At 40.5% G+C, this 22,369-nt stretch overlaps 1 protein-coding gene across 5 annotated transcripts in view; it reads right to left on the reverse strand.

Moving 5' to 3' along the window:
- LTBP4 (latent transforming growth factor beta binding protein 4) overlaps nucleotides 1-22,369 on the reverse strand; it is a 1,439,220-nt gene that overhangs the window by 898,881 nt on the left and 517,970 nt on the right. For all 5 annotated transcript variants that reach the window (XM_086938230.1, XM_086938229.1, XM_086938227.1 and 2 more), the window contains exon 4: nucleotides 3,279-3,475. In XM_086938230.1, coding sequence (XP_086794356.1) covers nucleotides 3,279-3,475 — 197 coding nt within the window. The remainder of the gene's footprint in view (nucleotides 1-3,278; nucleotides 3,476-22,369) is intronic.

The following is a 22,369-nucleotide window of genomic DNA, read 5'->3' on the forward strand; positions in this document are numbered from 1 at the left end:
GAGGCAGGCAAAATCTAAGAAGCAATGCTTGGCCCAGATAGGTTGTTCTCTGACTCCGGAAAGTGAATAATGACCTGTGAAAACAGATTTGTTATATTTCTGCACCTCTCTCTTTAAAGGAACAAAAAAAGAAAGGACCTTCAAACTGTCTCAGGTGCAGATGCATGGGAGAACAAGTTTCCTAGCAAAGTGCAGATGTACCCCTTCTGTCCCAATAATCGGGGTTGTTTCTAGGGTCCTGCCTTTTATTAGGAACAGGAGACATTTCAGTTACGCCAACGTAATGATGTATAGTTTGTGGTATTTCCCATTACAGTTGTTACACAAATGCTTACGATTACACCATTTAGTCACATTGCATAATTGAGTCTTCAGGGCGGATCACTGACATAATATAGAATGACAAAATATAGACTTACCAAAATATAGTCACCAAAATATAGAATGCCAAAATATCGAATTCCTATTTACAAACAGGTAAGTACAAAAATATCGAATCCAAAATATAGTCTGTAAAAAATATAGTCAGTCAAAATATCGAATTTTTTAAATGTCTTAAAAGTAATTTAAAATTAATGAAATAATAAATATAATTAACTAAAACATACTTAAAAATCCTCAAATAACCTTAAAATTAAGATATAATTAATTTAAGTTATTAATAAAAAATGTACAATATTTTACCGTGGGATAGCAGGAGGGTAACATTTAATATTACCACTCCAGTGAGTGCAACAGTAGGGAAAGCGTTGGATAGCGTAGGGGTAAAAAATACTATTCCCACTCCAGAGAGTGCAACAGTAGGGAAAGTGTTGGATAGCGTAGGGGTAAAAATTACTATTCCCACTCCAGAGAGTGCAACAGTAGGAAAAGCGTTGGATAGCATAAGGGTAAAAATTACTATTCCCACTCCAGAGAGTGCAACAGTAGGGAAAGCGTTGGATAGCGGGAGGGTAAAAATTACTATTCCAACTCCAGAGCGTGCAACAGTAGGGAAAGTGTTGGATAGCGTAGGGGTAAGAATTACTATTCCCACTCCAGAGAGTGCAACAGTAGGGAAAGCATTGGATAGCGTAGGGGTAAACATTACTATTCCCACTCCAGAGAGTGCAACAGTAGGGAAAGCGTTGGATAGCGTAGGGGTAAAAAATACTATTCCCACTCCAGAGAGTGCAACAGTAGGGAAAGCGTTGGATAGCGGGAGTGTGAAAATTACTATTCCCACTCCAGATAGTGCAACAGTAGGGAAAGCTTTGGATAGCGTAGGGGTAAAAATGACTATTTCCACTCCAGAGAGTGCAACAGTAGGGAAAGCGTTGGATAGCGTAGGGGTAAAAAATACTATTCCCACTCCAGAGAGTGCAACAGTAGGGAAAGCGTTGGATAGCGGGAGGGTGAAAATTACTATTCCCACTCCAGTGCGTTAAACAGTAGGGAAAGTAATGTTTTAATATATCATTAAAAATAAATTAAATATCAATACCAATAAAACATTATTTGAAATTAATAACCAATTTAATATGATGTAATAATTAATTAGAAATACAACTACATATTAGTTATTACAAATTAATAACCTATTCATAATTATTTAACAACTAATTAATTTTCAATAACAAAAACTAATTAATAATAAAAAGTAATACCAATTAAAAAATAACAGTAAATTAATTATCAATACACAAAAAGTATTTTTAATATGTAATTAATTACAATTACATTACTTCCCACCCTATTCCCCTATAAACCCACATCCCACTACAGAAAATACATTAATACAATTATCATAATTATCACATATTTAATTAATACAAAATGATTACCAATTAATAAAAATTAATTGCCAATTAATAGAAATTAATTACCAATTAAAAATTAATTAACAATAAATTTAAAATCAATACCAATAAATGAAAAAAATGATTTACTTAATTACAATTAAATTACTTCCCACCCTATTCCCCTATAAACCCACAACCCGCTACAGAAAATAAATTTAGAAAATTAACATAATTAACAATTAATCAATTAATACACATGAATTGGCAATTAATAACAATTAATTACCAATTAACAAATAACAATAAATTCAAAATGAATACCAATAAATAAATAAAAATATTTAATTAATTACAATTAAATTACTTCCCACCCTATTCCCCTATAAACCCAAAACCCGCTACAGAATTAAATTACGCAAAAATTAAATAACATAAAATTCGTTACTTAAAATACATTAAACATACATTACAAAAATTAATATACACTTTTCACACATATACTAACATACAAAACACTTTTAAAAAATTGATATTATTAAAAAATCGATATATTTAATGCCTATATTGTATACTTCGATATTTTGACTTCTATATTTTGAAAATCGATATTAATTACCTTAAATTCGATATTTTTAACCACTATATTGTGTCCATTCGATATTTTGTCCATTCTATATTTTTACTTCGATATTATGTCCATTCTATATTTTGGAATCGATATTATGACTGTTTACCCTTCAGGGCATATTTACAGAAAATTGGCATAGGGCACTGCCCGCAAGTCATTTTGCTGCGCCGATTTAGGCACCCTTGTGCCATGGTGCAAGGGTGTCTGTGTTATTGGCATGATTGATTTTGATCAGGAAGGGACACTTTCCTGCACAAAAACAATCAGGTGAGGTGTTTTCCTCTTCCTATGTGTGCTGCAGAAAGAGAAAAAACGAGCAGCCAGTTCTAGGGAGGAGTGGGGTTTTGGTGCTGCACCAGATTTATGAGATATTGTAGATCTGGAGCAGTGTCAAAGTCCATGGGTGTTGCGTGGGAACACCTACAGCAACACCCATGGAACGCCTCTCTGCCTTACTCCATATCTACAAGGCCATGAAAAGCCACGCAGGCTAACAAAAAGTGATGTTCCTGCAGCGCAATAGCCAGTTAAAAATATCCCTTGTTTGAGTAAATTATTTTATCGCAGAGGATGGAAAGAATACAGACAACCTGAAAGCAAGCTGCTGTTATTCATGACAAGCAATTTTGTGTTATTTTTAGCACAGAAAATACAAAGATGGTTGGGAGGATGCATGCATTTCGTGCAAAAAAATTGTGTAAAACGCCAAAGCCAGCATTTTTCATTATAATGTGTAATTTCGCAGAATGTTTTTGGGCATTTTATGCAATTTATCCAAAAGAAATGACACAAATTTCACCAGACCTACTTTTTGTTGGAAGGAATACTGCACATGTGTCTGGGAATACATTTCATAAAAATCTACTTGCCAGGAAGTGAGTTGTCCTCCTCAATCGTGTATTCTCCCCTAGGGGTTCGAACTGTCTTCCTGCTCCGGCCTTTCTCCATCACACCAGAGACTGGCAGCTTGCCCTGCTGTGATTCTAAGTGTTTGGTCAGCAGGAGTGCCATCTTGTCCAGGGGGCCTCCAGATTTTCGTTGTAGGACAGACTGAAGTTCTTGCAGGCTGAAAAAAGAAAAAAAATTGGGTTTCACAGATAGGCACCTCAACTAATATAAGACAATAGTTGACATGATGAGAACACATTGACATTTTGGAATTCCACCAGAATAAATATTCTTGCTTTAATTAAACCGTATGTTTCTTGCTTTTCACATAGTTCCCCTGCAATTTAACCTATTTAAATGAATGCTGAATGAATGTTTAAAGTTTCTGAAGCCAATGCTTCCAGGCAGTGGGGTAGCGTGGGCGGGGCCACAGAGGCGGTTGCACCAGGCGCAAACTTCTGGGCCGGCACAAAATTTTAGAGAAAAAAAAATGGTACTACTCATTTTCTTCTTTTAAAATGTTGTGCCAGGGAGTGCTAATAGTCCACGGGCTAGGGGCGCAATACATGCTTTGCCCGGGGTGCTGGCAACACACGGGAAACAACCTTTACAACGCAACTTTTACAACGCACTACCATTACAACAAAACTTTTACAACGCAACATCCATTACAACGCATGCATTTACAACGCAACCATTGCAACGCATGACACTACAACGGATGTCATTACAACGCAGTCATTACAACGCATACCATTACAACGCATAGTATTACAACACATAGTACCCCTACACTATCCAACACTTACCCTACTGTTGCACCCCCTGGAGTTAGAATAGTAATTTTAACCCCTACACTATCCAACACTTACCCTACTGTTGCACCCCCTGGAGTTAGAATAGTAATTTTAACCCCTACACTATCCAACACTTACCCTACTGTTGCACCCCCTGGAGTTAGAATAGTAATTTTTACCCCTACACTATCCAATACTTACCTTACATGCAATGTAATGTAATGCGTTGTAATGGTATGCGTTGTAAATGTAGTGTGCGTTGTAGTGGAATGCGTCTTAAAGGTAGTTTCAAAGAATTTGTTGTAATGGCATGCGTTGTAATGGTATGCGTTGTAATGGATGTTGCGGTGTAAAAATGCGTTGTAAAGGTAGGCGTTGTAAAAGTATGCGTTGTAACGTCATACATCCGCAACACAGGCTATACCGCTGCGTCCAGGCAATGTATGAAGCATACCGAGAAAATGGAGCATCTACCTGAACTTCATTTGTGACTGCGCAGACAAGGTTTTGGACATTGTCTGATGGCCACCCATGGTTCAGTTTTCAATTGGAAGCAGTGCCTCCATTTTAAACATCATATCAAGGCCCTCATTAGGAGCTGCACAGTAGGGATGTGATTTTACTACACGGTAAAATCGAATGTGATTTTACTGTTTCAAGGTGGTTAAAAAAAAAACATGAAATGGAAAATTAGTGTGTGGGGCTGAATTTTCAAGCCATAAGAGCAAACGACTCCTATTCCATTCAGTTTACCACATATATTTACAACCTGCTCAAAACAGGCGTGGGGGAGGTGCGTTGGATGGGGTAAGCAAGGAAAGTGGGTGGGTTTAGGGAAAGGAATGGCAAGTTTTTTTTTAGTTTTTTTAGAAGCCCGAAGCATTGTACGCTTTCCTCAGTTAGAAAAAAGCATCACGAGGCTGGCTGCTACTGCAGTCAGAGTTTCATTTGATTTTTCCAGTCGCAAAAATCAGGTTAGGTTGTCCTCGACCTGGTAAACTGAGGTGCAGAAAAACCTAGCCACAAATAATCAGGCCGAGTGAAATTAACGCATTCAAGCATGCAAGTTTATTTTTGTCATGCATAGTTAATTAAAACCATTACATGTACATTTAAAAAATATTAAAATGCTACCATGATAATAGAATCTAACAATTAAAACACCTTAATAAAGCAGTGGATGTTATCAAGTTGGGCTTTTGATCCGTCACGGCAAACAAAATAGTAGCTTAATGCAACCAGTCAAGATTATACACTCAGAATGTTAGGAATTGGCCGAGGTCTACTTCAAGGGATCCCCTGCATCAAGTAAAAGTAAAAATGCTGAGCGTGCTGTGCAAACCTCTTGCTGTACGGTGTTTTTGTGGAATATATGACGTTACAACGCAAACAATTACAATGCATGCTTTTACAACACAGTTTTTACATCATAACTACCATTACATCGCATAATTTTACAATGCATGCCATTACAATGCATTTTTTAAAACTACCATTACAAAGCAATCCATTACAATGAATACCATTACAATGCATACCATTGCAATGCATACTACTTTTGGGGGAACAGTGGGGTAAGTGTTGGATAGTGTAGCGCAGTGGTTCCCTAACTTTTTCGACCCGCGGATACCTTGACATAATTGGTGGTTGGCCGCGGCTCCCCATCATGTGAATTTCTTTCAGGGAGGGGTGGTGTAAGCCTGACCAGAGGTGCTGGAATGTACAGTGATTAAGAAGGAGATGTAATAAATGAGAAAATGTTATGTCACATGGCTGCTTTTGGTATGGAGGCTTACTGGTGTTGTGGTCAAACACGTACCGTTGATGTGAATGGTAAGGTACGCAAATGTGTAATCAGGGGAAGAAGAGATAAGTAAAATGAAGGAAATCGGCCGGGTGGCATCTGCAGTGCTGACCTCATGGTAGGTTTTCTGAGATATCTATGTGACATTAAGAAAAGAAAGACTTGCAGGGTAAACATATGCAAAGCAGTCGTATAGTACTAGGAAAGAAACTTTCCCACGTTCCCAAGAAGTGCGCGGCGCCCCTGGTGAGTTCTGATTGCGCACTGGGGGCCGCGGCGCACAGTTTGAGAACTACTGGTGTAGAGGTAACAATTACTATTCCCACTCCAGTGAGTGCAACAGTAGGGTAAGTGTTTGATAGTGTAGGTGTAAATATGACTATTCTCACTCCAGTGAGTGGTACAGTAGCGAAAGTGTTGGATAGTGTAGGGTTAAAAATTACTATTCCCATGTACCCCACCCTAAAAAAAAAAAATCTCCATTACTTACCTTATAATGCGTTGTAATGGCATGTGTTGTAGGTATGTGTTGTAATGCATGCATTGTAGTGACATGTGTTGTAATGGCATGCGTTGTAATGGCATGTGATGTAAAGAAAGTTGTGTTGTAACAGTTGCGTTGTAAAGGTAGTGCGTTGTAATGACTGCGTTGTAATGGATGTTTCCCATTTTTGTGCTGCTTTGTGGTCTAATGAATAAAGTGCTGTACTCTTGATAGGAGAATCTAGAGGTAGTTTATAATTTGGGCTCCCGGTTTTATGGTATTTATTTTTTCAACATTTCGGTCTGTATTTAATCATATTTATTTTTGGGCAATGTAATCTGTATTTATCCATATTTATTTTATGTTTTGCATATGAAAGACGTTGTAAGACTGCACATTTCCATATTTATTTAACTGATAGTCGTGCACTCAGACTTTGATATCTGTCGTGTTTTAGCTATCTAAGCTGCCAAATATCACATAACAATACAACCACTGGTAAATAATAGCATTATACCATAAATGCATGTTGACATATGCTGTTATTTAAAGAAATATCACCCTTTTTTTTATTTTCCATGCTGTCCATCTGCTCAGCTGCTGGCCTATAATTCATGAAAGACAGCACGTAGAGTCACTTAAAAGAAACACCATTTTCTGTATTTATCAACTTTTAAAAACATTGTTTTCTGTCTGTATTCATCTGTAAAAGTCAGTAAAAACGGAAAACGGAGCCTTATTTATAATACAGTCATCAACCTGCTAGTTTAGCTGTGCAAAATGATGGAATACCTGACAAGTCCCAGAGTGTAAAGTGCTGTATGCCTGCTACCTCCAAGAAAAGCCATTGATCTGCCCTCGACTGGAAGCACAAGTCGAAGAGTCAGGTGCTGCATTTTTCCAGCTCCTTAGCGGCAAGATTCAAGAATCTTACAGTCGTACATGCCATTTGCATAGAAGCTCCACACACAGGGCACAAGTCCTAAAAAAAGAAGTGGGGGGACGCTGACGTCACAGCAGGAAATGACGTCACGAATAGTGGCTTGCACCATTGGACTCATTGCCTCCCCTCGCTCACCTCTTAGATGCGATTGCATCAAATAAGCCAGCGCGTGAGCAGCGTTCTGAATGAGCTCCGATCTCGCCCCAGAGAGGCCAAAGAGTGAATATGGGGCTTCATTTGCTCCAGTACTCTAGCTCCTGAAAAAATAAGTGGGGGGACGCTGTCCACCCGCGTGGTACCCCGACTCGAGCCCTGGCCACACAGTAAAGAGATTACAGCTGGTCAAATGATCTTGTTTGCAGAGCTCTTAAAGATGGACGTAATAGTTTGTGTCTGTGTTTCAACAATGCCAGGCAAACGCAAAGTATATGAAGCAAAGATTAATTGATTTATTTGTCCACAGAGCCAGCACTTTGAAGTAGACCAGTGCTGTTTCCAGGGGGGCATAAGATCTTTCGACGTGAATTCGTCAAGACGTATTAGCATGAGATTGTGTTTCTTGGCCTCAGAGAAATGCTCAGATATATATGGCTGAGGATCAAAAGCTGCGTATGATGGCATGACCACCCACGCATGGCCTTGTCAATGACAAATGATTAAAGTTTGGCTGCTTTGCTTGTGAGACGTTTAAAAAAGGCATATTCCATGGGGGTGTGACAGGCGTCTTCTAGTCGCAGTGCTGCGACTGAGTGCTGTAATGCTGGGAACACGCAGTTCTTTTTGTGGGCCTGCCTTTCGATTTCCCGCCAACACTGATGTGCGAGCGAGCTGACTTCAGCTGCCCTCGTCCTCCAGCAGAATCTCACCAGGGCGCCCTGCCTGGATGGGCCCTGGTGGAGCAGGCCAGACTCAAGTCTAATTTGGGCTTGTGAGTTATTTTAAAGAGGCTTGATTTTAAGGTGTTTAAAGTTGGGATATCTTTCCCTTTGAGCAATTCCGAGCCGTAAGACCATGAGGGCGTGAAATTGGCTCCCACGACCTGGAGGAGATGGAGCATTGAGGTATTTTGTGTCTTGTGTTTCAAGGCTTTAAATGTAAACAGCAGATATTTAGCAATGTGTCGTCTCAATTGTAGGTGCAGTTAGGAGGTTAATTAGAAGCTTAACTGGACTCCGAGATACTTATAGGTCTTGACCAATTCTAAGATGTCGCCGTCAGCCCGCCAGCTGAATTTAGGCTGCCTGTTGTTGCCTCTGCATCTAAAACAAAGTACCTTAATTTTGCTGTAGGTCAGGCTCAGTCGCAGATTGTTGCCCAATAATTGGTCTATCCACTGCTGTAGCCTGATTGGGTTTTTACTAAGGAGGACACAGGTGGCTGTCGAATTCATCTGTGTACATGTTAAATAGACACGCTTGCAAGTGCTCGACCCTGTTTGTAGACCATGTTCATATAAATAGTTTTAGTGGTTCTTTGGCCGTCCCCTAGCTTGATTTGTACCCATGTGTTGGAATATAGGTTAATGATTGCCTCCAGCAGTTTTGCCAGTGCCCCCCAGCGTGCATTGTTTTCCCACAGCTAGGCCCTTGTGACTTTATGGAAAGCAGCTTTGAGGTCAATGAAGCAGGCGTAGAGCTTGCTGGATTTAGCAGTTGCTTACACAGCCAGATGGGTTACCGCTCATTCCTGCCTTCAAGCCAGTCTGGATTTCCGGACTATGTTTGAGCAGCAGACCCAGTCCTCTAAATCGCTATGCAAATTTAAGGCATAGATCTTGGCTTTTACTTCTGTTAGGGTGTTTCATTTAGAGTTGGTCGTATTTGAGCCCTCGCTCGATTTTTAGATTGGCTGAAGGATACTGCCTCGCCAGGATTCCGGGGTAGTGTTTGGTATCATGACATAGTTGAATTGTGGAGTTAAGTGCAAGGACCAAAAGCAGATATCCTTTTTAAATAAAGCATTTGGAATGCCATTGGGCCCTGGAGCCCCTCAAACCGAGCCTTTTTAGCGTTTGGGCAACCTGCTTGTCATTGATCGACAGGTAGGTGCAAGCTTTGCTGCTCATAGCCTGGCCCAGCAACCCAGCTTCTGCATGTGGTAGTGGGGGGCAGGGGGGTCCTAGTTATGTTATGCTATGTTATTTTTATTTTTATTTGTACAGCGCACAGCTGCCCCAGCGAAGGGGCGTCCTGGCGCTAGTCCACTATATTATAGACTGTGGCAATGTGTGTTGACAAGGCCACTTCCATGAGATCGGCGTTGTAGTGCTGATTCGGCCACTGGCCAATTTGTTAATTTTGGCCCAAAATGATTTTGAATTTATTTGCTTGCGTGCTTGAAGTAGTTTGATCCAGAGGTGCATGTTTCACTGCCTAGATCTCTTTTTATAGGTTTGTTTCATTTTGGTTAATATGGCGAATAAATCCTGGCGATGTTGGCCCACCCACAAACAAACGCTTCCGAGCTCTCTGTTGAGTTGCTTCTTCATGGTGCTCAGTTGTGGGGTGAACCTTTCTTCCCCACTCTGGCCAATGCCTTGATTTCTTGAAGGTTTAAAAACATTTTCTTGATTCATTTTACGGAGAACATAGAGACTGAGGGGCAGCAACATGTGAGTCTACAAAGGCAATCTTAAGTCAGCTATATGAAAGTAAGGACAATGTTGTAAAGTTGTTGCGGCGGTTCCAGCAACAGGAGGGAAGGGAAAAAGAGGGTGGGGGGATGGAAAGGTAGGGGTGGGGGGTAGGGGTTGCTCAAGCAGATAACCAGTCAGAGAACGAAAGCCAAGCCGACAATTTTACAACTTTGAAAGCAGTATTACAATGCAACCAGACCAACACATTCAGCTGCAAAGTTGTCCAGTGTGCCAACAGCTCTAGATGACGCTCGGAGAGTTTGCAGATTCTGCAGTCAGCTACATTACCAATGGACACTATATATTCTGAGGGCGGGAGCCAGCAGGCATCAAGTCCCAGTAGTTTTGCAATTGTTCTTGGCAATATGTAGCAGCATGCAGCCAGTCAATTTTACGTGGGACTCTATGCCATCCCCAGCACATTGCAACGCTTTGTTTGGCTAGGAGATCAGCATACCCACCAATCGATACTTGGTGTCGGGGATATCTTTGATGGAGCCCAACCATACAACCACCGGGGTCCAGGGAATTACATGGTCTACAATGGCTTTCACAGCATCAAGCACTTCAGACCAAAATGTTTGCCCTGTGGGGCAAATCCATGCTAAGTCTAAAAAGTCTGCTCTAGGTACCATGTATCGCATACAGCACGTATCCGCTCCGAGACCCAGTTCATGCAGCCATTCAGGGGTGTAGTACAGGCAATGTAAAAACTTAAAATGAATGAAGTGTAATTCGTAATTGGGGGAGAGGGTAAAAAAATATGTGCAGCAGTATCACCAGCAGTCGGTGGAGATAGGACCGACCAGTTCCAATTGCTATGCTTTTCATGACCGGGGAACCACCACAGGATCAGTACCTTGAATTGTAAGGTGTAGGCTGGTAATTAAGTGGCATGGGGAAGGTGTGGTTAGTAATAATTCAAGTGCAGGAAGAGAGTTTGGGGCAGTTGGAAAGGAGACATGTTGTGAGAGGCCGGCAGCGCGCAGTTGCAAATAGGTCAGCTGGTACACAAGGTATTAGAGGGTTCCAGCAAAGCTTTTTCAAGTTCAATAAATGTGCCGTTTAGTGAGAACATGGGCTTCTATGAGAATTCACAAGGGCATATTATCAAGCCCATTATCGCACCTTTAGCGTCAGTTTCCTGCCGCTAAAGCGACGATAATTTTAACGCCATCTTGATAATATGCCCCAAAGTTTCTTGGCTTTTCTTGGGCCTGGTAACTTAGAACAAGGTGCTGTTGGTGCTCGAGGGCTGTCCTCCCTGGAGTTCACCTCTGGGTTGAGAGATGAAACTAGGGCCGGTGAGTTGGTTAAGTGTTGCCTTCTCCTTCACCCCGTCCCATTTTTTTACTGGCCTGGGGAATGGGTACCCAGCATACCTTTCCTGATCTCAAGCTGTCTGGCAGCGAGTTAGACTAGTTTATAAAAGTTCAGCAGCCCTAGTTTATTGGGTTGATGTTGAGTGTGAGAAGTGTGTAGATAATATTGGGGTGAGCTAGCTTCTCAGGAAGTGCAAGCCGCACCTGAACCTAGCAGAGCCCTACCTTTAATAGACGAGGCGGCCAATTTTTTAATAGAACTAAAGCTTGTGTGGAAGCACATGTCATGCATTGTCACTCACAAACAGTACATTTTCCATTGAAATAGCAACTAAATTTGAACAGACATATAGTTTTACTGATATAATTATATAGAACACAAATGATAATGTGTGGAGATCGGGTTTCTGTGAATATTTATCGGTATTCACCTGTTACAACGCATTTTTTACTCCGCACTACCACTACAACGCGGGCATTACAACGCATACCGTTACAACGCATTGCGCTGGGGGGCGCTCTAGGATAAGAGGTAAGTTTAATTTACTATCCAACACCTTCCCTAGGGTCCACGGGGACTGGAGTTAGAATAGTAAATTATACTTACCACTATCCAGCACCCCAAAGCGCTATGCGTTGTAGCGGTATGCGTTGTAAATACCGCGTTGTAATGGTACGCGGAGTAAAAGTATGCGTTGTAACGACATACATCCATATTTATCATTTGTGCATCGCATCACCAAGTAAAGCATCTTGATTTGTTTTGATCTTATAAATACTTCTGTTTCCAGCACACTTCAAAATTACAAAAAATATGCTTTATTGTTTGCTTTCCTAACTGCTGAAGGCATCCAGGTCATGTACAGGTATTTACATTTTATTGTGTGTTGCAAAAACACAACATCCTAGAGCCTTTTGTTTCACATTCCCTGTACTATAGCAAGATTGTTACATAATTCACTTTAAAAACTTCTCTCACTTTGCAGTCAGAGAAAGAAAAGTAAACACCAATCCCACCAGAAGACAGACTGACATTTGACCTCTGTATTTAAAGCATCAAATGTGACAAATTAAACACAGAATTTAAAAGGCACCTTGATCCACCAGTGGGTCGTGACCCAGCGTTTGGGAAAAGCTGGTCTAAAGAAACTCTCTGAACCAAAGTTTCTTAACCTTTTGACTGCTGTGGCCCACCCATATCATTAATTGGAATCCAGGCATCCCCACTGAGTTATTATTGAAAGTTGGCGACCCAATTGTGATTCAAATCTCAAAACATCACACAAAAACAAGCATACACCAATTAAATGCTCATATGTTGAAATATGTATTCACATACAAATATAGAAAAAGTTTTCTGCTTTTCAATATTGTTCCTTTATTTGTAAATACATTATTAATTTTAATTTATTTATTTTAATATTATTTAATTTTGTAAAAGAGTCAGGGAACCCCCAATTAGTCCTTGTGAACCCCAGGGGTCCATGGACAACAGGATAAGACCCACTGCTCTGAAGGATTGAGGTGTGGTTGAGAGCATACAGCCTCTGCGGTCTATGCTGCTCTTACTGCCTAACAATGCCACAAGAGCAGACTTAATCTAGGATAAAAGGCTTGTAAACAGTTTTAAGAGACTAGGTTAGAGCTCTCTTTTTGATTAATGAGTCCCCCAACAAGCCTTCGAAAAAGGTGGATTTTTCAAATTATCTATCTTTTCCACAAATGGAGCTAGGCGTAAGCTAAGAGCGATTATTTTTTGAAAGAACAAATGGGGAGGGATATTAATAGGAAACCAATCATTTCAGTAAGATCATGATCAAAGCAGTGAGTATGCAATAGAAACAAGCATTGGCAAACTCAGTAATGTTCATGCCTGCTCTCGTGCTGTGAAAAAACAAAAAAAAATGCTTGCTGAAATGAAAACAATTTTAGAAGATGATTGTGTTGTGTGGATGAGATAAAGAATTACCTGTCTGATGACAACGTGTACTATTCAGATGTTAAGTAGTCCCTCATGCTCTGCAAAGGTAGCATAAGGATGCACCAAATCAATTAACAGGAAGAAGGTGAGACTAAAATGCGCCTGTCTGCTGATTCAGGATGTGGTTGGCAATGCCTCACACCGTGGTTGTAGGCTCCTGAGCCAAAGAAGCCAATGACTGCAGGAAGCAGGACCAAAATCGTTTATAATGTATATTGAATACAACATGCTTCCCATGAATACTGCCATCACCATTACTAACCAAATTAAAACAAATACACACATTGTGATTTCATTGTATTGTATTGTATTGTACTGTAATTGCATTTATAAAGTGCTTACTACCCCTGACGAGACGGCAAATAACTTTTTCGGCGAGCAGCACTCTACTCTGGACACATAAAGGATTAATGGTGAATAAGTATAGTGAAATATGAAAGTAATGTGAGTGGTGAATATGTTAGTTAGTTTTTTGGATTGAGAAGGATAGTGGAGGAATAGGAGAAGGAAAATGGTTTTCATTTATATAGTGCTTGCTGTCCCTGATGTGGCGTTGAAGCGCTTTTTCGGCGAGTAGCACGCTACTCCGGAACCCATAAAGTATTAGTGGTGAATTAGTATAGTGAAATATGAAAGTAATTTGAGTGGTGGATATGATATATAGTTATTTGGATTGAGAAGGATAGTGGTGGGTAAGCATGGGCGAATTTTGCGAATCTCGCGTATGCGAATTTTGCGGATTTGCGAACTCGCAATCTGCAAAATCCGCGAATTCTCGCGAATTTGCGCTTTTTTTTTTGTGTTCGCGCGGGTTTCTGCCAGTTCGCGAGGGTTTTGTACAATTTCGCAAATGCGAACTTACCTGTCGGGTTGCAAGTTTTGCGAACTTGTTGTTTCTACGTGTCCAGCCTGTTTGGGACACTCTTCTTCATCACTGCCACTCTCTGTCACCACTGCCACTCTCTGACTACTCATGCCACCCTCTGTTTCATCACCGCACCCTATGGTTGTCCAGTGTACATTATTTTCGGCAAAGCAAAGCACACCTTCCCTGCCTCAAGTGACCTGAATTAATTTGGGGCTGATTAATGTGTCACAGAATATTTTTTTAGCTGGCACCTGCTTCCTTAGTGCTTCCTGATTAGTGATCTTTTGCACTTGCTAAGTGCTTTCATTGTTGCAAAATTAGTTACAACACCTGCCCTGCCCCAACTGACAATAATGAATTAGGGGCTGATTAATGTGTCACTGGATTTGAACTTCCAGCCTGGCTCCTGCTTGTCTGCCTTAGCTGTAATTCAGGACCTTTGTGCAACTATTCTGAGGGTCAGAGCAGGGTCACATAATAGTTGCAAGTAGGCAACTGAACTCTGGAGGGGCCCCTCAGGAAGCACTACAGGAAATGGCTACTAATGATGAGCTTGAACTTTTGAACCTGGTAAGTAGTTTCAGTTTTGCTAAGATCGTATTTCTGCAATTTAGCGCTTATTCGCGGGGCGCGAAGTTGAACTGGAAAGCCGCGAACTCACGCGAACAGTGCGAGCAAGCCATAAAATCCGCTGCTCGCGGATTTGCGGATTTTGCGGGAAATTCGAAAATCTCGCGGATTGCGAATTTACCGAAAATCCGCAAAATTCGCGAGCGTAACGGATTTTCCGCCCATGCTTAGTGGTGGGATAGAAGAGGAAAAAAGGTTTGCATTCATATAGCGCTTGCTACCCCTGATGCGGTGTTGAAGCGCTTTTTCGGAGAGTAGCACGCTACTCCGGAACCCATAAGGGATTAGCGGTTAATTAGTATAGTGAAATATGAAATTAATTTGAGTGGTGTACATGTTAGTCTGTTATTTGGATTGAAAAGGATAGTGGGGGGATAGAAGAGGTTAAAATGTAGAACTTATTTTGTTGTTTTTGTTTTGGAGCTGATAGAAGTAGGAGGATGCTTGCGATGAGTAAAAGGGAGGTGGAGGGAGAAGAGTCAAGAGGGAAGGATTTAGAAAGGCTTGATTTTGGAAATCAGAATAGTAAAAGATGATAAAGAGCTGTCACTGGAGACACCAATGGAAGACTGAGGCATAGTTGATCATGTTCAATTTATTTAACAAATTGCACTGATCTGAATAAAGAAATGAATATTAAGGCAACATAAACCTTTAGAGTCAGCTGTGTTTTGAAGCAGCTCCCTGGACATGTCTGACACTTGTAGTAGGCTGGACATAATATGAGAAGGCTTGGCAAGAAGACCACTTCATTAAATAATTTCGTTGGTCTTTATTTTCATGTTTATAGACATTGGAGTGAGAGTGTCTCCAAAGATGTTCATCCATCTGGTTCATATTTAGAACATCTGGAGGCCTTTGTTAAACCAGGTGCTGAACTTCCTGTTTGTGAAAGGAAGTTTTCCAATCCAGCTATTAGCTCCATTACAAATAACAGATGGTCAATAAAATGAGTACTGTAGTTGGAGCATGTCAATAGAGTTTCCTTCAGAGTGCTCTAGTAATTCCGACGTAAGTGCAAACATATTCTGCCCTAATTGGAATTACAAAACATTCACAAAGTTGGCCCAATGTAATTTTCCCTCCTGCAGATATTTCGACATGTAATATCTGGCAACATTTGTGCAAAACACAGCATTCCGAGTTTTGCAGCTCAGAATGAGGAAATGTGAAGTGTTGCTACATTGTTTCCAATTCGTAACTGCAAACTCCTAATGAGGAGGTAATACCACACCCAGTAGATACTAAACACCTCAGTTCCAGTATCACAGGGACTGCCCAAAAACCATTTGAAACCAAGGGCATGTGTTTCCAACAAGTAGCAGTGGGTTCCTTGTGGTACACACAATTTTAAGATATAGAGTCAATTCTGTAAGAAATTAATCAAATACACAAATTAATTTTATAATGTCAAGATATCAACAAATGAAGGCGAAAACCATTAGTAAACATTACAAATTATAATATTGAGAGAGAGAAGAGGCGCTCAGTGCTACCGCGATCACACAATTACAGTTAGTGAACAAATAGTAAAGTGTAAAGGTATGTATATTATATTCAAACAAAGAAACAATAATGCTTTCTTTGTATGCTTGGGTAGAAGAACTCTGGGTACAGCGACAAATCAGTTCCTATTGTTCTAGTTGTCTACGGCGGTTTGACCCAAAATAAATGATCATCAGGACAACAGCACATTTGTTGAAGCAAGAAAAATGGTCTACTTGTGGAAAAATTTGAGAAAAAATATTTGAATTAGATAAAATATAATATCTGAACTCATGCGATAAAGGGTAGTATATGATAGCGGTTATTCCAATATTATTCACTCTGTTGAATTTTGGCAAGTCGAAATCTGAAATGTAAAAAAGTGTAGAAATCTGGAAAAAAGTCTTCATCCCATTAAAAGAAGTGAGTGCTAACTCAAAAAGTGCTCTTGTGAGCTACCACAGAGGAGTCTAATCAGAAAACATTTACACAAGAAAAAGTGCTTCAAAAATCATACCAATTCAAAACAGGAGTTCCTTGTAAAAGTAAGGTGCCCCGCCGTACATCACTGTAAATAACTCAGTCACCTGGGCCAAAAATGGCACAAGCCATGAATGAAGCAATTAGGCAATATATGATGCCAATGTATCACCAACATATAGCAAGGGTTACCTCTATTAGCTGCTCAAAGAGTCAGTTATCAGGAAGGGAGCATGCGTGTGATTCAGCGTTCTGATGCCATCTCTAAAGAAGGGATGTGCGAGAGAGTCAGAGCATCCCAAATATCCAAAATGGCCGCCTGCAATGAATCGAGTGTATGAAGAGAAACAATATTCTGATATGAGGTCAATTCTCTAAAACCAGGGGGAAAGGGAATATTATTGACAAACATAGAGACATATTCTGTATATGTTATGACAATTATTTTGTGTGTAGGGAAAAGGTTTTAGTGCTGATTTTTTGGACAACCTGGATCGCGATAGAATCTAATCAGAGAGGTTGAATGTAAGTGAGGCGGAAAGCCTTCTACCTCCCATGACTTGCACGGAAGGGTGTAGCATTTACAATATATGACTAGATCTAATTGGAAAAAACCATTAATGCATAACAATAAATAAACATCGGAACTGACAAAACGTCATCAATATGTTGTGAAGGAGACAATCTAACACAATGTTATGATACATGATGAGGAGCACTTAGTCTTCCCCAGATGCATTTATACAATAAACGTCTCATGTGTTCAGTACCAACGATATTGTTTGACACTATATAGTGTCATTGATCCCTTTCCGGCTCAATTTATGTGGGAAAATAAATCTCTCAATAATTGTTCTGCTCCTCTTCTCAGGAAACAATCTGTAACCATATAACCTGCTAATCTGGGGACACTATTGTTCTCATTGCTACCTTCTACACCCTACCACTTTGTCTTCTGTGTTCCTACTATAACTCTCAAAGGGCCCAGATTCTATAGTATGAAGTGTGAGATTAGTCCATGCACCTGATACACTGCTACTCATTACAAGTTCTGCAGCTAAAACTCACCAGAAATATTTCTGTTGATCCTGGCTAGAGGGCTGCTTGAATAAACTCACTGAAAATTAACCTACCACCACAAGTTTCTTCTGCTGTCCGTGAGAAAGCCATCCTTTTTTACCCTGATCACCCTCATTTGTTTTACTAATTACTGGTGGTAACTGATCCTGACTGACTCTTACACTCTGCTAACCAGGCACAAGGCCAGTGATCTTATTAAAAGGTTTATGGTAATTAGATGTAATTACAATTGGTACTGACAACCTATCTGCAACTCCCTAGTATATGGTAGGCCAGGGAGTGTAGGTTTAGAGGCCTAGCAGATTTCATGCCCTTAAGTGCACACTGCTGCGCTGCCAGCTGTCATTTTAAAAGTCAGCCCTGCTTTGCAAACTGCTTTTAGATTGAAATTATATGCAAATTTGACTTTGGATATAAAGGTACTTCCAAAATATTAAACTACCTTTTTTCTATATATAAGTCACACCGCAGATCTATCCTGGGTGCCTACAGTGTAGGGTGCCATGTAAGAGTAATCAGGGACATTTTAAAATATGTTTTATATTCCCTGGTGAGGGAAAAACTACCAATTTGTTTTTTCCCATTGAGGCATTTTAGACCCACAGGCTAACATGAGAATACTGTAATAAAGTATAACTATTGACAGGAGTGAGCTGAAAAAATATTTCAAAGATCGGTAATGATAAATCAAAAACTTGCTACTGTTGAATTTATCATAACTAGCACTGAAAATAAGTTATAGAACTTTCTATTCTGTGAGTCAAAATCCAGCCTTCTTTCAGCCTGTACGGACTGGCTCACCATTGACAGGCTTATCCAAATTGCTCTGATGAGGTGATAACTGGCCTGCCCAGAGACAAAGGTTATCTGGTGGGGGGAGATTTGCAGCTGCAAAGATCAGACCAGGAAGGGGGCTGGGTAAACATACTGGTCTTCAAAGAGGGCAGGACACTAAGGATAGATGTCACGCTACCCCTTCTTTCTGTACCCTCCAGCCAGATTTGAACCCCAGTAATGGAATTAGCAGGAGGTCTGGAAGGATAGTGTTAAGGGAACTGAGCCACACCAGTAGGTTGACTTAGACAGATCTTAACCCACAGGAGAACGTTTCTCAATCTTGAATTTTAAAGTACATTGCTTTGTGGGACAAGAATATGCCCCAGTTTGGAGGAAGCTGTCATACCTATGGGTGGCACCCTGTATGCAATTGGTCAGGGGTGCTCCCCCCACTTGTTGCCCCAGAAAACTGAATAAATACGGGAGCACTGCATAGCCACTCAGATCCCCTGCCTAAAACTAAAAAAAGAAGAAAGGCTGGCCTGCTAGAACCCTGGCCTGCGCCAAGAGGACTGCACTCTGAATGACTGCACCTGCTGCACACTAAGAAACTACAACCCTAAGGACTTTACATGGCTTCAAGAGAAAGAGTGCACTCCCTGAAAGCAACAGGGTAAAAGAGCTCCATCTACACCCTCTCCAGCAAGAAGAACCCAGCGGGCCATCTTCAGCTGGTCTTTAAAGGATTTGGCCAGGTGCATTGTGGGAACTGTAATCCCAACTTCCAAGGATCAACTCAGAGCCACTGGAACCTTGGATTTTTTTGGGACACTTTGAACACTCAAGAGGAACTTCAGGAAGAAGTCCCAGAAGTTTAGAGATGCTTGAAGCAACTTTTGGATAAAGCTCCATAAGGTGACCGACCTGACGTTGAGAGTCAGCCGATTACGTCAAACCGTGACCTCGCCCGTATTTCAGGTTCATCCTGCTGAAAGCTCGGGAGCTCAAGACTTCCAGGAGTTGACGGGGACTCCTGCTAAACCAAGCTCACAAAGCTGCTGTGAATCCGGCCTGCTGGAGAGGACAGCTCGACGTTGAGAGAAAATCCTCCAAAAACGTTTCTAAGGGCCAAGGTTCGTTTTTGACCGAGGCCACCCACCTGGTGTATCCAATAAGGGCTCTATCGAGTCTCCCTCAAAGTTTGACTTTGTCCCACTTGCGCCCCACCAGATGTCCCAATTTTTTGCTGTTGGTTTTTAAGCACTAGAAAGAGTTTATTCTTTAAAAATTCATATCTTTGGTTCCTTACATTGGATTTTATTAGTTTTGGTTTCATTTTAATCATAGAAATATTTTATATGTTATAAATTAGTTGTGGATTTTATTGCGTGTAATGTCTTACTTATTTAATATATTGGTGTTTGTAAATGCTTTACACACCTGTCTACTAAGTTAAATCTGCCTGCTCATTGCCAGGTACCAAGGGTTGAGCAATGAATAATTTATTGAGACCTTGACTGGACCTTATATTGGGTTGTTGGCCTTATTGTTGGTGGTAGGTGCATACTTACCGCTACCAATAATCCACCTTCCAACACTAGAATCAATCATGCTGCTTGGGAGTAATCATTTGCCCTAGCATGTGCTTCATACTGGAGGGGAATCTGGAAGCAAAATCTTCTTTTTGCACCAAAGTTCTTGTAAGTGATCCACCCTATCCTAATTGCATTGATTCTCGGAGTTGTCAAGTTCAGCAGGCTTAGCTACTAAATTAGAACCTATGCCAGGTGAACTGTCAATAACTAAAGAAATGGATGTGTTCCATCGACTGTGCTTTCAAACAGATATATATTCCCCACCCATCCCTGTTGTAAACCTCTGGACCTTTTCCATGTCTCTTCTTCACATACCTGCTCATACCACCAATCTACCATTTCCCATTTCATCAATGTGCCAGTCAGCATCCCACCATCTTCTTCATCCATTCCCTCTACCTACGTCTGCAGAAGGAAATTAGAACACAACACTATCTCTGATTTTCTGAACCAACTCTACAATATTTGATTTCAAAAACAGATCTCACCACCTTAGAACAATTCAATAGCACAAACCAAGCCTCAATAAACAGTCTTTTTTTCCCAGTGCAAGCCTGTGTAGGAGAATATCATAAATTATTCATAAGAAACTTAGACGTAGACAAAGATTCCATAAATACACGAAATATTAATCTATGCATAGCTAAGTCAAGCTAATACCATAGCCACATCACCTCTCACCATTCTCAAACATTGGCACTCTCAGGCACCCTCAAATCCCTCCTAAAGCTTAACGCAGCACCCTATTGTGCCTCTATGCCAATGACTTTGCCCCACATTTTGCTGATAAAATCTCTGCTTTCCAAAGCACACTTACATTTCGAATTACTCTCCCTCCTTCACTTTTGCTCACTCCTGCACCTTACATCTGAACCTACCTACCTGGATTTACTTGATTTAAATTTGCCCCTGAATAATGCCAATACTTAAAGTAGCCAAACAGTCCTTGTAGAATCCTTTCAACCTACAATTTTTAAAAGACTTGTGCTATCATCTACAAGCTCATTGTGCCTCTCGTTCATCATGTACCCTGGTCTTCAAGGATATAAAAACAGCACCGCTGCTTCTTATCTCTTTTTGAAGTCATTTAATGTTCTACCTCTAACCACAATGGATACTGAGCCAAACCTCACCTCTCCTTGTCATGAAACTTCCATGTGGCTCAGCTAGGTTCAATCATTCTGCTGGGCCTATTTCTCTGGTACGCTTTCAGCTCTCACATACTCATCATGGGTGCCATACCAAAGTTTAAAAAAGTTCTTAAAGTTCACATACTAGAAACAGACATCCCCTACTCATTATATCCAGTAAATCCAATCAGTGCTCCCGCCTTAACAGTTAACTTTTGCAAATGTGAATAAAACATGTCTCTTTACCCAGAGACTGGATGATATTTCATGGTATTTTCCTATCAATGTTACACCCATCAAAATGATACCTCAACTAAATCTTTATAATATCCGCCCAAATTGTATATATCATTTCCTTGGTGTCATGTTTTAATCTATGTAAAGCTTTTCTGGGAGACAATCCATTAGAAGAGCTGTTGAAAAATAACCAATTCCACGTAATACATTATGGAAGCAGTCTTCAGTTCGCTTGAAAAACAGGTAAGCAAGATAACACTTCAGCTTGGAAGAGGGGTAGGTATTGCGAAGATTTTGTAAGTCTACGAGTTACCATGTGGCAATAAACATGGATCGTCTGTATCTGAATATATGGGAATTTCAAGTTGTTAAGACAGTATTTATAAATGTTGATAGTACTAAAAAAACGAACTTATATTCCTCACTTGTGGTATGCTTTCATTTTCAGATATGATTTACAAAAGAACAATGATCCCAATTATAAATTGTAAAACCACACTTAACTGAATTGCTCCAGCAGTAACTTGGGATCCCCCTGCCTGGTCCAATCTAAACAAGCATCTGCAATGCAATAGGTCTTGCAACCTGTGAAAGTTAGAGCTGTTGGCGCCCATAATGACAATGTTTTTTACATTTGTTTTTTTACGAGCTAAAAGGTGCACCTAGGAAATGAGTGAGAAGGACTGTGGGCAGGGAAGGGGCTTCGGAGAGCAGTGCTTTATGTGAGACAAGAAAAGCTGGGGTGGGCTCTAAAATGAATCCTCTGAAAGAGACGTGGTCTTGGCAATTAAAGGGTGGGGCTTAAAATATGTAATTGGGATTTG

This window comes from Lissotriton vulgaris, chromosome 9, assembly GCF_964263255.1.
Source record: "Lissotriton vulgaris chromosome 9, aLisVul1.2, whole genome shotgun sequence".
Classification (NCBI taxonomy): Eukaryota; Metazoa; Chordata; class Amphibia; order Caudata; family Salamandridae; genus Lissotriton; species Lissotriton vulgaris.